Source organism: Pogonomyrmex barbatus, unplaced genomic scaffold (genome assembly GCF_055798465.1).
Source record: "Pogonomyrmex barbatus isolate J1 unplaced genomic scaffold, ASM5579846v1 scaffold9, whole genome shotgun sequence".
Lineage (NCBI taxonomy): Eukaryota > Metazoa > Arthropoda > Insecta > Hymenoptera > Formicidae > Pogonomyrmex > Pogonomyrmex barbatus.
In genome coordinates this window covers 6005288-6020533 of record NW_028297193.1, presented here as the reverse complement: position 1 = coordinate 6020533, position 15246 = coordinate 6005288, and the positions used below count along the sequence as shown (strand labels likewise).

At 33.2% G+C, this 15246-nt stretch overlaps 2 protein-coding genes across 3 annotated transcripts; one reads left to right on the top strand and one right to left on the bottom strand.

Annotated features, from left to right (window-relative positions):
* The first annotated feature begins 3869 nt into the window (after positions 1 to 3869).
* Positions 3870 to 8993, top strand: LOC105433608 (dynein regulatory complex subunit 7). The gene is made up of 2 exons (XM_011648997.2): positions 3870 to 5570; positions 8856 to 8993. The coding sequence occupies exons 1-2, from the start codon at positions 5214 to 5216 to the stop codon at positions 8991 to 8993; spliced, it is 495 nt and encodes a 164-aa protein (XP_011647299.2). The 5' UTR covers positions 3870 to 5213.
* On the bottom strand, positions 6526 to 14540 carry dan (protein distal antenna). Of its 2 annotated transcripts, XM_089084877.1 has the most exons (3): positions 14333 to 14540; positions 12642 to 13219; positions 6526 to 12078 (listed from the first exon to the last, which is right to left on the bottom strand). In XM_089084877.1, the coding sequence occupies exon 3, from the start codon at positions 11202 to 11204 to the stop codon at positions 9921 to 9923; it is 1284 nt and encodes a 427-aa protein (XP_088941003.1). In that variant the 5' UTR covers positions 11205 to 12078; positions 12642 to 13219; positions 14333 to 14540; the 3' UTR covers positions 6526 to 9920. The 2 variants fall into 2 exon arrangements, with proteins under 2 accessions (XP_088941003.1, XP_088941002.1); XM_089084876.1 differs by having other exon boundaries at positions 6526 to 13219.
* Positions 14541 to 15246: the final 706 nt, after the last annotated feature.

The following is a 15246-nucleotide window of genomic DNA, read 5'->3' as shown; positions in this document are numbered from 1 at the left end:
TTTTTTGATAAAAGGAAAATGCAAAACCTTTTTTAATATTTATAAGTACTGCATTATTATGAAAAATGCCACTATACTATACTTTGTTTTTTTTATACGGTCTGTACATTAAATGATATTGAATAATCTAATAATTTTAAAATAAAAATATTTTTTCATTTTATTACATTTTCCATAAGAAAATTAAGATTAAGCAGTATAATTTTTTATAAGCGGTGACTTTCTGCATTAAAAAAGTTCATTGAACATATATCGCCTGCATAAGATCTGTTACATGGAATTATTAAGCATATTATAGCTTATTTTTCATATAAATCTGTTGTAGCAGGATTAAAGATTTTAGTTGTGTCCATATTAATGAACGAGTGACAAAAACGCTATGAATCTTATGCTGATGAGAAAAGTTACATGAAGGAGTAAGGAAAATAACAATAAATGGCACAATTAATTTGGAAATACGTCGAAAAATGTATTTTTCCAGTTTCTTCTAGCTCACTGTGCATCGAAATAAGTCAAAATGGCCGCTTTCAGGCGTCTCTCTCTGCTCTAGTTGATTGAAATCAAGATAATGCGCAAGCGCGGCATTTGCTGCACGTTGCGTCGAATGTTGTGCGCATATCCCACCCCCCCACTCTCTCCTCTCCTCTTGCTGCTTGTCTTCCTCCTACCAATAATATTAAAGAGAGAGTCGTATTATTATTTAACCATCCATTTGAGTCGAAGGTTTTGATTGGTCAGTTGGATCATCCTCTCTACCTGTTGGAAGCATTCACTTCGTACGTATGCCCCTTACTTTCAAACCAAGGAAAAAAAGAGGTACAGGTATTAGGACCAGAAAGATAAATCTTAAATCTGCCAGAAATTTTTGAAAAAATTATCAGATTTATCATTTAGAATCCTATGCGGGATGGAGGACGGTGAAATTCATTATAGTCAGCGCGACGACAAGCAAAGAATTACTTTAAGAGAATGAATTAATTTAATGTGATTTTTAAAGTGGGGATAATTGATATTATGGTAAATATTGAAGAGTATAATTATTATTTTTATTATTATTATTTTGTTAATTAATTTTATTATTTAATTAATTGATTATATATACATATTTATAAATAAATATTTAATATAAGATATATAAAAGAGTCATATTTATTATTTTTAAATGCAATTTAAATGTTATTAAAATTAACTAATATCCTAATTTTTTTTTATTTTAATTAAGATTATTAAATAATGAAACGATAAGACTTGCTGCTATGATAATTTGCGGATAAATTTATTATGAATATTAAAATAAATAAATTTATTATGAACATTAAAATAAGTAAATTTATTATGAATAATCACGCGATATTGTAAGGTTAGGGATGTGCGAAATCGAATCACAATAAAATCGGATCACAATAATTTGATTTCAGAATCGAAATTAAAATAGTTTGAGAATTTCGAATCATCGATGAATTGATTTCGAATCAATTGCTTGTTTTGATTGCTTCATATAATTCCCGCGCGATTAATCTTATAACAGCAACGTATCAACTTTTGAGTACGACCATGTGTGTAAAAATCATTCATTTTATTCAGTAATATCGTTTCACATTAATATATTAAATACGGCCAATCAATGCATTCGTAGATTCCTAAACATCCGCTTTCGGAATTGTTTCGAGAAATCTTGTTATCATTGTTTTCAGCTGGAATATCATCATAATAAATTCCATTCATCGGGTTTTTAAATTGTAGATATAGGAACTAATTATAGGGAACTTCAGGCAAACGATCAATTACTGCTAGTTATTTATAATGTTATATATTTATTAATTAGATACTTTTTAGTCAAAATATCATCATATACGATTACGATTTTTCGTCATAAAATGTAAATCGAAAACAAATGTTCTGTTTTCTTGAATCAATGTTGCATAAAACATTATAAATTGTAAATTTTGATATTTTAAATTTTTGTTAGCACAATAATTCAAGTCGGTTATTAATGATTAACAGATTTTTTTCAGATCTACCATAAAAGTCATTTTTAAATATTCTAATCGTTTGTCGACTTTCAAATCGTCTATAAATCTCACAAACTTGTGTAACTACTCACAAATTTGTGTACGCAATAGGCAATCGCTTTCATAAATTTTAACATATTTTTATTTTTTAAATCTGTGTGATAATTTTATCATATTTAGAACAAAAGGTGAAATTATTTCATTATATTTTCATAATAAAATACTAAAGTACTGTCACTTCAACATTGTAATAATATTATAATTTATGTGTATATATCTAACACTCATAAAGTAGACATCTATATAAATACATAGTATAATATATAATTAATAATATATAATTATGAAAATTATATTAATACATTGCTATAACATACGCGATTACTACTTATATATCAATACAAAATGTCATTTGTAAAACAACTACGTGATTTTCAGCTATCTCCACGCTTCCTTCAATTGTGCATTGATTCGTTGTTTGGTTTTTTCTGCAATATACTGATACAATATAATGATAAATGATAAATAATGATAATGATAATGATAAAGACATAGAGAGAAAGACTGCTTTAAATTCGATATTTGTTTTCCTTACACTTATTTCACTGAAACAACATAGACATGTGGCTTAATGCTTAATAAGATAGCATAAGAAATAAGATGACATTAAAAAATTATATAAAAAAATTTAAAAAATTAATTTTATTTTTTTCACATATATAAATGTATGTAATGTAGTATATGCAGTGTATGTACTTATCAATTTATAAAAAATTTATTTACTTATGCACTTACCAGCATAACATATGCATTCGTTGTCTAATAAATAAATTTTCATTTAATATATCATTCCTTTATAATTAGTTTCTAAAATTCTTGCAGTAATTAATTTTTTGTATTTAAGAAAAGTTTATTATGCTGCTGAAAATAAATTATGTTTAAATTAGTATGTAATGTAAATCGGGAAAAATTTAATTCAAATTCGATTTGTACTCAAATCAAAGAGTTTTCATTCAATTTGAAAATTTCAGATTCGATTCAATTCAACTTTAAACATGTTATCAAATATTTGTTTCAATTCAATCTTGATTCGCGAGCTTCTAATATTGGCTGCGTTCAGCAGAAAAAGCAGTTTTGCAATTGTTAATTCTTTATAATATGATTAGTTAATACATTTCAATTCAATGAAGAATTAAAATCAAGAACCAATCGTAAAAATCTTATAATTGCAAAGTTGGTTTTTTTTTTCTGTCGAGTACAGTTATTTATCATGCCTGCAAATGCAAAAATGCATATTATTATGCATATTATGGGATCTATATGCATCCCGATATTTAATGCTCGACGACAATAGATCCATAAGAACGAAATGCACCTTATCATGTATATTAGCCCGTTTTTCAATATATATTTCATAAAAGCGCCTTTCTCAAATGATAAAAATTACTTAAAAAATAAATAGATATCTACAATTAGCACTCTTTGGAAAATGTTTTAATTACATTCAGAATTATACGAAAATTATTTTAAAATTCACAGAACTGAAAAATCGATTAGCGTCTAACACACATATTCATAAAGGCGTCTTTATCGTGTATGTACATATGTATTTACAATTTGGTAATATTTAATTGTAATTATTTTCTCATTTTATTATTTGATTTTATTTAAAACTGTATTTTTATAGGTATTATTCACAGAAATGATACACAACTGTAAAAAGAAATTAGAATTTTGTGACAATGTGTGTGTATATATATATATATATAGAGTGTCCGACATCCATCATATCACTTCTCGTGTGCAGATAGTGCTGATAAAACTGAGTAGAAAAGTTCTCTATAATTTTCGCGACAATTATCGAGTTATTATTAAAAATCATCGTATTAGCCCAAATGCAATGCTAAACTTTTTTTATTTAATTTTATTATTTTTATTTATTTTATTTTTATTTAATCTTGTTTCCTTTCTAAAAAAGGCATCGATGCTCGCATCTCTCAAAGTTGCCGCTTTTCCGTGATGCCGATTGGTTCTCTCGCTGCGCTAACTTCGTGAATAGCTGTCATTGTCTAGTAGTATTAAAAAAGTAGCGTAAAAAGTAACAAATTATTTCTTTTTTGTGATAATGATAATAAGTTACTTTTCAGAACTAGTAATAATTCATAATAACTCGTTACTCATTACATACTCGTTACAAGATAACTTCTTCTTTATTAATATCAAGTAAACGAAATATCAAAAAGTAATATTTTCAACGTAAGTCAAAATAAAAATTTTCCCTTTTCAAAACGCTTTAAATGTCTGTAAATAGTATATCTTTGTTAAAAGAAATATTGAAATTTTCCTGCCTTTATTTATGTAACATCATCGATTTTACGCTTTCAAACCCAATTGTAATTCAAACCGAATGTAACATCATCGATTTTATGCATTTAAACACTTGAGATTCCTGAGGTTCCTTTCTTGCCAATATAAAGTAATCACATAAATATTTATTTCTTGTCAAGTAAAAACATCAAAAAAAAAACCTTTTGAGACAATTTTGACAAATGTATTGTATTCATTTTGGTGACACGTTGAGAGGAATCAAATTTACACAATATATTACTACCTGAGTCCTGTAACAGTAGTCCGATTACACATACTATCCGAATACAATGCTCGAGGCGATCTTCCCTATCGACACCAAGTAAATAAAGGTTTTTCTATTGGGAAATGATTTTCGAAATAATGATTTACTTTTTCCTTTCCGGTGAGAAGATCGATTTTAAACCATTCAAATGCTTGATTTTGCTTCACAGAATAGAACAACAAATTTGTTTTTAAACGAGGTGTCGAAGTATCTTCGGCAGATAAAATAGAGATTTCAGCTTCACATATCTTTCCTACACATACAATTACTTATAATCATCCCTGAACAGGTTCTCATTTGATAAAAAGAAGTGACACTTTTAAAAAAAACACTTTTAATATACGTTTTTCCATTACCTGCATTTCCATTTGATGCTGCCACTTACGGTGCACGATCGAAGTACAACACAACTTGCCGTCTCGCGTTGCCGTAGCAACCGCGACTTGTTTGCATGTCCCCGATGTGAATTTCGAATCGTGGTTTTGCAATCGCGCTAATGAATACAGCGATCAGTCGTTCCGTCAAACGGACGTCCTTTTCCCGCCCCCGCATCGAATAATCGGATTGAAATGAACGACATCGCGACGAACCTGCAAGACGTGGCCGAGAGAAATCTCGTATTTGGCATACCACAATCACCAGGATATCCGGAGGATGGGCGCGAGATTGAAAAACCTGTTAGAACCGTCGACGAGATTCTGCGACAAGTACAACGCGAATTATGCTTGATCGAGCTGTGTTGGCCGGATGTTCCGCCGATCACGGAGGATCTCTATGCGCGATCACTTCCGGATAGTTATCGTTGCGTCAGCGACAAGGAGCGATTGCTGCTGTGGTACGCGGAAAACTTCCGTCGGCAGGTCCAAGTGAGGCACAAAAATCGTCGACCATTGATGTTAGCTTGTGCGAACGAATGTGGTGTACAAGTGGGTAAAACTCGATTTCACACAAAAATTATTACATATCAATTTCTGATGATATATAATCTGTAAATGTAAATCAGTATAATAAATAATGGCAAACTTTTCATCTTTTATTTTAATTGTTATATAAATCTTTTATTTATCTCTAATTATCTTATCACAATTAAAAAAAACCCGTGCTTTGCTTTTCTTCATCAAATAGCTACGATGATTTGACAAATAAATATTAAATCCATTAAAAAAAAAAAAAAAAAAAAAGCACATTAATTGAGAGAAAAATAAAATTAATTTTGTAAAAGTTATGGATTTATCTCACTGAATTTCACTGAATTTGATTTTTATGTATCAGTAATTTGCAAACGTATACAAGTTTGTTATAAATATAACTAGCGGATCATAAGATCAGCTGATTGTCAGCTGGCTATAAGATCAGCTGATTTTATGATCAGCTGATCATACGTACGTACTATATATTATTGCATAGTTAAAATATAATGAAATCAATCTCATGATATCAAAAAGAAATTGAATTAATTTTATACCTTGCTGTAAGTTTATGTCAAATTACAAATTTGAGATTGAGACTTGCAAACTAAAAATTAAAATTCAATCAGAGCAAAAAAAGAGAATTAAAATTAAAGTTATCTAGTTGATCATAGTGTACTATCGCCCATAAACTTATTGACTTATTGATATTTGAATTCAAAAAATTTTATTTATATTTAATATTTGTTCTGTAATGTAAAGAATATTTGTGGAATCGTAATACATTTGTATATTATATGTCAAAATACACACATGCTTCATTGCATACATCCTAATAATATTTAATTTAGACATTACGCTTGTTAATTCTTGGATATAATATTGAATATAATAATAAGAACTGTTTAACTTAATTTTCTAAGAGATGTGCGAGTGTATGGAGTGTAGGGGTGTTATAAAAATAAAAACACAATTTACATTTTTGAACTTTTTTATTTTTTTTTATTTTTTTTTAATTTGCACTTGAGTAAAAAGTTATCATTCATGCAAAAACTTAAAAGTCAAAAGAAATAAAATATTCGCATCAACCATTAATTAATATTTAAAATATCGAATTTATGGTCGAATTGTCTTAATTGTATGAACTTTCGCTTAATTTTCCCTAATCTCTTCACATAAATGAAAAGTTGATAGGAGACTTACGTCTCCGCGCGCCGATTATAAAATTCTATATATAATACACGAATTGAAGTCGGTGTCCTTTGGGATAGATGTATTTGGAAGATCGGCGCAAAATCGAGAACTCTAACATTAAAGAACGTTTTGCGGCTAACGCGCTGAAATGTAGAACAATCATATATGTAATGTCAAAAAATTTTTATGCAATTATTTAAAAATCATTTTAAAAAGACATTGCGCCAATATAATATTCGATTGGATACACCATTACATTTGCTTCCCCAGTCCATCCAACTTCAATATGTCAAATTTTAATAATATAATAAAAATAAGAAATACGTCAGGAAATATTGAAAACAAGCTGGAAAAATACTTTTAAACAATTCAAGATGTTTTTCAAGATCTGTCATTAAACATTATCAATCATTAGAATCGCTCTTTTTGCGCTATTCTTCAGTTATCATGAATCGTTGACATTTTATCCGCACTCTTACAACAGTTTTATACATTAACACGGATCGCGTATGAAGTTACGCGATAGTTTCAAATATTTACAATAAATCGTCTATACCATTTGCAGTTGCAGTCTTACAGTGTAATTCACAGCTCGTCGGTATTCCTTTGGTATATGGATTTTTACATCTATTTCTTAAAACTATATAGTCTTATAATTATAATCTTATACAACTACAACTAACTAGATTATATAACTTAATTAATAAAGTATCAATCAAGTATGTTCAACATTAGTATAGGTAAACATTAAAAATTAAATTACGTTTATTATATATCACGTTATATATTTTAGATAAAATGGAAAAAAAAAGTGAAAAAAAATCGGGAATATTATATAAAAATTAATAGAGAGGCATAGAAAAAAAAAATAAAAATTAATAAAAAATAAAATGAAAAATAAAAATTAATAAAAAATAAAATGAAAAATAAAAATTAATAAAAAATAAAATGAAAAATAAAAATCAATAAAAAATGAAAAATAAAAATCAATAAAAATCAAAAAAAATAATTAATGCTAAGTAATTTTTTTTTAAACCTAGTATTTTAAACGTAGTATTTTAAAAATTGTTTTTTTAAATTTTTTTTATTTTTTTCATTTAAAAAATTTTTTTTGTCACAATATTACGATTTGTTATATTGAAATCAAAAGGATAAACGAGAGAAGTGCAATGTAAATTGCGCATTAAATTATATTGACAAAATACCTATTATGTAAAATAATTGGCACATAAAGATCTTCTATCGAAATTATATAAGCAGGTAAAATTGGAGACTGCCAAAATTATCAAGATGATCAAAATGTCAATATGTTTTGTCAATATAAATTTGATTACGTATTATGATTTAATTGATTACGTACTTTTAAGTTTTTGCATGAAACCCTAATGCTGAACATTGGGATTGTTACCATATTAATAAAGTGTAAGATTAACTTAAGTGTAACATTATCTACTAACTTATTGTAAAAACGTTCGAAGTATGTATAAAGGAATGTATAGTGAATTTCTTAGACTTTTAAAAATTTCATCATTTTGGTCATAGAAGAAAATAATATTCCCTTATCACATAACTTCATACGCGATTATTTCATAGAAAATACTGCGTTGTAATACTGCGTCAATGCATGCGAAGTATAATCAACGACATTTACAGTAAAATCTATATCTTATTTCAAAGCAATATTCCCGATTAATCAACGCTCTTATTCCAACCAACGATCTTATTCCAACCAACGATCTTATTCCAAGCAACGATCTTATTCCAAGCAACGATCTTATTCCAATTGTCATCTCAGATCGATTAGAAAATCATAAATGTAATTATATATGTATATAATGTTATATGAAACTTAAATTAAACATGAAGAGGAACACATGTTTTTTAAAAAAATACATTTTTGCTTAATTTTTTTTTTTTTTTTTGATTATTTTGATTGAATTAATATGACAATTACATTTATAGAAATAATTAACGATATAAAAGGAAAAATGATCTTATATTTGCGTCGCGAAAGCACAGCTGGAACGAATTTTTTCTATTCTTTCTGAATAAAAAAAGATTGTTGCTGTGTATCGAAAATATTATAATACATCTCTGTTCTTTGCGTAGAAATTCGTATCTACCAGCATTAGACGAAGTACGCTGCCCTATCCGGAGCTATACACGTGGCGTGGATGTGTAAAATTCGTCAATGATTACGTCGAATATCAGCCACTGGATGAACATTTTCTTATGGTAAGTAAATAAAGAAGAAAATAAAACCTTTTATATTAACAAGAGCGATCTAAGGTTTTCTTTCTTATATGATTTCTCTTTTTCAATAAGACGAATGTCGCGCGCAATCTGAGTAATTTTTACAATCGTGATACAAATATGATACAATTTATCATATATACATTATCGTGATACAAATATGATACAATTTATCATATATACAGATAAATATGATACATTTATAATATGATACAAAAAGTCTTGATAAGGAAAAGTATAATAACTTCGTAAACTTAATTAAACATAAAAGTAACCTACCCTAAGAGGTAGAAAAATATAGGAAAGAGTGTTGCCCGCGGGACTCTATGAATATCGCGTCCTTGTTTTCGTCCTCACATACCGATAAAAGACGCAAATAAAACAAAAAGGAAAAGATAATAAATGACCGATTTATCCGATCCGTCTGATGTATGTAACATGACATACGCTTATATACATAAATTATACAAATCTGTATATCACCCCCCCTTTCTTGTACACCGTATAAATACATTCTCGTATGTACACAATTCACACCTACGTACGCAAACATGTAAATATGTACATATGTACATATGTATATATTATATATATATATATATATATATATATAAATAATATATACACATGTACATTATATTATTATTATTATTATATTATTATTATTATTATATATTATTTTCATATGTACATATGTATATATTATTTTCATCAATCTTTTCTATGGGTGCTTTCCATTTAGTGACACAAGTATCATTTTGTTCTTGTTAATTATTGAAAACCAACAAAGATAGCGCGATACTTGTCGATACTTGTGTCATTAAATGGAAAGCACCCTGTATATATATACATATATACACGCCATTATACATTCACAGCGCGCCGTTATACATTGACGCGCCGTTTCCTACGTTCTTTCAGCTAGCTTGCATTATTACTTTTATTTTTAGGCTCACTTTCCTTAGAATTTGCCCAATTTGTAAGATTATCAAGAATCGTTCTTACTTGAGTCACTTGTTGGAAGGTACATATCGCCGATCCGTATTTGTCCAACCATTCTAAGAGTTTAGTACAGCAGGAGAGTATCTCGGAAAAGCCAGGTGGCAATGAATTCGGTGACGAATTTCGGGTTTCGTTGTTGACGTGATCAACGTTATTATTGTTGTTCACGTTACTATTTATGTTCATATTACTATTATTGGATACGGCGTCGTCTCCTGGGCTATTACACAGTCGCGCATTTGATCCAGAGCCCTGTTGCAGTTGACATATTATGGCGTCCAGTTTTTTACAGTCTTTAGGTGATTTCGGCAAGACAGTTGCACCCCCCGTGTGGTGGCCATTGTCAGCGGACGTTGAAGGTATAGATGTTTGGTTGTTTGTTGACAGGGAAGAATTTCCATATGGTTTCTCCGCGATGGGAGACTGACTACTCTGCCTCTTGGAAGAGACCTTTGGCAGGACAGTTGACATAGATGAAACTACCGGAGCACTATATTTTCTTTTTCCATTAATCACACTGCTCGTCGGCATCATGTTAGGCATCGTTATGTTGGTAAGAATACCATTTCTATGGAGATCTCTAAGAATCGATGGTGGATATCCACTAGAAGTAACGGTAGAAGGATGGATTGAATTCGAATATTGTCCCTTGATGAATAAATCCATTAAATCGGGATTGGTCGCGAGTAGTTGAAGATATGTTTGGACCATCGTGTCAGCGTTCAATCCAACCGACTGAGACGCGATAGGCGACATGGAGATATTGTTCATCATGGGGCTGACGGTGGGCAGACTTTCCAATTTAATACGTTTCGCGGCTTGTCCGATTTCCATGTCTTCAAGTGTTCTGTCTCTAGTTATGGGAGTTGTCCCTATGGGAGTCGCGAACGTAGCAGATTGCTGGGTGGTCGGTGTCGATCTTGACGAGGAACCTGGTCTACTGTTATCACTGTTATCCGAGCTGGATGTAGTGAGAGCAGGATCGTAGGTTCCTGAATTCTTCATGTTTTCCATTTGCATGCGAATCTTGTGCTCCGATTTACACCACCCGCGTAATGTAGATTCCGGTACGCCAATGTCACGAGCTACAGCGGCTTTCGATTCGCCACCATGTACACGCTCGATCGCGTTGAACTTTTCTATTGGAGTTAGGGCTCTCATTGGTCTCTTACCCGCTTGTCGCGACGAGTCGTTGCGCGGCATGCTCTGTCTTGACCCTTGACTCGTGCTGGGACCCGCGATGTCGAGATTCTCAAATATGTCCGTATAATTATTTAAGGTCGGATGTCTATCTCGTCTTCGTCGACGATTTCGGCCGGTAGCTCTCCCGGATTCACGGGAGAGGTCCACGGCGGTCTCTTGGAGTTGATCCAGGTTGATACAAATTTTCACAATGATGATATTAAAACAACACTCGAGCTTCTTGTTATTGTTGTGTCTCTTCTATCTTTTCTTGTTCTCTCGGCCACTTGATTCTGACGAGAATTTTCAAAATCGCACGTTCCTGGTTTGAGGTAGATAGATGCGCACCAAACACCTTTCCCGATGAAGAACAGAACGACGACTGACACGAGCGCGGATGGAAACACAACGATCTGTACGCCGCGCTGCCGGTGCGGCGTGTGGCGTTGATTCGTATCTCGCACAGTAGTAAATAATGCCGTGTGTAAACGTGGTTACGCCGTCGCAGCCAGTCGGGGGAGGTGTAGTAGTACTCGTTCCTCCTCCGTGGTGGAATAGCACATGCGCTCACAGAGAGTAATAAAGAACTTTTTTATGAATGAAACAACTCGGTCGGTCGGTCGGGCTGCTACAACCACCACCTCTTCTCTCGCTCTCGTTCTCTCTCTCTCTCTCTCTCTGTCGTTTCTTCCCCCTCTTCTCTGCTCTCGCATACACACTGCTGCCCTCCGTTGAAGCAAGGCACCGCTGCTAGCTCTCCTCTACACCTTGCCGCTTCTCCGCACTCCTCTGCTCCTTTCCCGTTGACGGCGCTAGCGCGAGTAAAACGAAGCGTGTTGGTACTCCCCGGCGCTCCTCTCCGCTCCTCAGTTGTGACTGCACCAGCCAATCCGCACTGCGCGCGGGAAACGATATTATTGCTGTACCACGAGGAATAGCGTGGTTGGGGTGGTAGTCGGAGTGTGAGCGAGATAGACGGATCGAGTGAAATAGAGACAGCGATAGGCATACACGTTCCGGCACGAGAGATCGCGCACCGGCCCGAAGATCACTTTTCGTCGGTGTTTGTCGCCGTTATTCAAAGACGTCTTTTGGTCCAAATTTGCAAATATGTGTGCGCGCGGCCGTCTATCCGTTGTACGGGTCCTGTCTTTTCGTTTCTTCGCGGGTCGCGTCCAAGTCCTCGCGTTTATACTCGTATCGTTCGCGACGAGATCGAGCACGAGATTACCAACGAACGAACGAACGAACGAACGAACGAACGAACGAACGAACGAACGAACGAACGAACAAACGAATTAATGCAGAAAAAAAAAACACACACACACACAATTATGTCATTCTCGCGTTGTCGCAGCGCGGAACGATGGCGAGCGATACGGAAAGGAATAGTCGCGAAAAGAACGTCCTCATAATCATTCGATGCACACTCCGGTCAGTAATAATATTGTCACTCACCAAGGGACTTGATCGTCCAAGAGGGCTGATTCGAGATGCTATTCGCTCGCTGATTGTAATCGCCGTCTTTAAATGACGTATGCTACCGCAATTTGCCGTGCACTCCGGCTCCACTCCGGCTCCACTCTGATCGCCTTTGCCAAGACTCTCTCTCTCTCTCTCTCTCGGATTAAAACTGCCTCGATTTAACAGCTTATCGCCTTTCGACGTTCAAGTTCGCTGCGCAGACTACTCTCACAGACTACGACCGGTGTCATATACTACCGTACACTCGGCTGCCCATGTTGTAGCCGAACGCGACAAACCCAACTAACTCCGCTGTTCTCGAAGCGGTCGACTGGTCAGTCGGATGATCCCCTCCACCTGCTGCGCGCCGCGTCAGGATATATTTTGCGCACATCCACCCCACTCTCGCTCCGTCTTACTCGCGCTAACAATTCCGGCGAGAGAGTCAAGCCCCTACTCCGCCCATCCAACCCCTTCTTTGGCATTCGCAAAATATCAAGCAACGCTGGCTCTCGTACCTTCATTCGGACGCATCTCTTTTGTATTGACGGTTACTTGATGATAGGGAGTAACTGAAAAAGTTTCAAGTTTGATAAATTTTCGGCAAGATTCTAACAGATTTTTTTTTTATTTTTTTTTTTTTGTTTTTTTTTAATAAAAAATCTCTGCAGTGCGAAAGACAGACCTCTTTCACTGAAGATTTTATTTCATTATTTATTAAAAATTTGAATCAATATTTATTAAAAATATGAACACGTATTATATAATTTATACTTATTTTATATTTATATCAACAAAATATTTCTAAAAGCTTATTTGAGCTCTCTTACTTTTAATTTAACCGAAAGAGATAGTATGTAGACTATTGACAAATATTATGTATTTTTTTGTTATGAATTCATAACAAAAAAATATATAATAATGTCAATTAATTATTTAATGCAAAAAAAAAACAATTCTCATATCCCCACAATATAATCCCCATATAATCCGCACAAAATCAATCATATTATTTTCATATATATATGTTTAGACGTTTAATACCCGCGGACGAGATGAAATATTCTAGACAATATCTTAAAATTATCGAAGCAATTTAGCAAATCGTATGATATGCATAGAAAAAATAAGAAATGCATGTTTATTTAGGATAAAATGATAAATTACTCTTCTATTGTACATAGGAAAATTATCCTTTTCTATTTCAATATATATCCTTAACTTTGAACATATGGAAACGATAAATACGGAGAATAAGAAAAGACAAAAAAAAAGGGAGACAAATATAAAAATCAAAAGAAAGATTTAAAAGCCATAAATTTTCCGCTTTGTTAGCAAACAAGTGAAAGGATGTTTGACAGACACATCCATTCATCCGAAAAAATTTTTTCAACATCATTCTTTCATATAATCCGTTTCCAAAATCCTGTACTCTACATAATTATAATATCCTATAGCTACATAACATTAACTTTTCATATTCGGCCTAATGCAGCTAAATGCAGCTTTGCGCTACCATCGGCACAAGACAAGACGGAACGCGATATGAAGGAGATTTGTTCTTGCTATAATTCGCGGGTAAATTTATCGCGAGTAACCGCCGCATGGTTTGCGATACTTAGTGTCATGCGTGCGCGCGCGCGCGCGCGCGCGCACAAATGCGAATACACGACAAGTGTATATACCTGTACGCGCCTTGATATCCCATGGCCTCGTCGGCGATATACGCGTGAGGACCGACCGCATTTCGTCACGTATACCAGCTCGTTTTTCACCGCATGTGCGGAGAAAGAGAGCAATAGAGAGAGAGAGAGAGAGAGAGAGAGAGAGAGAGAGAGAGAAAGAGAGACAGAAAGAAAGGCGTCCTACTCTCGATAATTATCGTTGCTCCCGCGCACGTTTACGATTTCAGAGTTCCAATTTTGTTAGAATCTCGGATGAAAGCGTTTCGCGGTGATGACAAGCATGAGGAGCACGGCGTGTGTGCTCTTTTCAATCGTCCTTGAAGTTTATTATTACTGTTATTGTTGTTGTTGTTGTTGTTGTTGTTGTTATTATTGTTGTTGTTGTTGTTTGTTATTATTATTATTATTATTATTATTATAACAATATTTATTATGCCTAAGAATAAATTTTTTTTAAATATTGCATTAAATACAATTGTGTGTATGTACTGCGCGCGTGTATACATGCATGCATGCGTGCGTGCGTGCGTGCGTGCGTGCGTGCGTGCGTGCGTGCGTGTACGTGCGTGTGTGTCTGACATGTATAACACGTAACATAAAAATTCGGAGTATAAAAATTCGGATAGTAAAAAGACAGCAGATTTTCGCGTGTTTAGCCGAATACAAAAGAAAAATCGCGAACGAAGAGCTTAATGATCTTCTTAGTTCGACCGATCTGGAGTTCACTAAAGATAATATAATAGTAACATCAAGCAAGATTATAATTAGTCAAATCACGTCGAAAGCATTACAGTTGGATACTGTTAGTTACGCGTTGGCGTAGACGGGGTAACTTTGAAATTAAATTGTAGATGTACATGATGAAAATCGATGATCTCTCCTTATAAAACGTCAGATAAACAACGTTTTCCTGT

What these genes read in the sequence shown, in the direction of transcription:
- dan (XM_089084876.1), bottom strand. Translation starts at nt 11,204, where the DNA reads ATGCCGCGCAACGACTCGTCGCGACAAGCGGGTAAGAGACCAATGAGA.
- LOC105433608 (XM_011648997.2), top strand. Translation starts at nt 5,214, where the DNA reads ATGAACGACATCGCGACGAACCTGCAAGACGTGGCCGAGAGAAATCTC. An exon ending in CGAACGAATGTGGTGTACAA is followed by an intron (nt 5,571 to 8,855) that starts GTGGGTAAAACT and finishes TTCTTTGCGTAG; the next exon opens with AAATTCGTATCTACCAGCAT.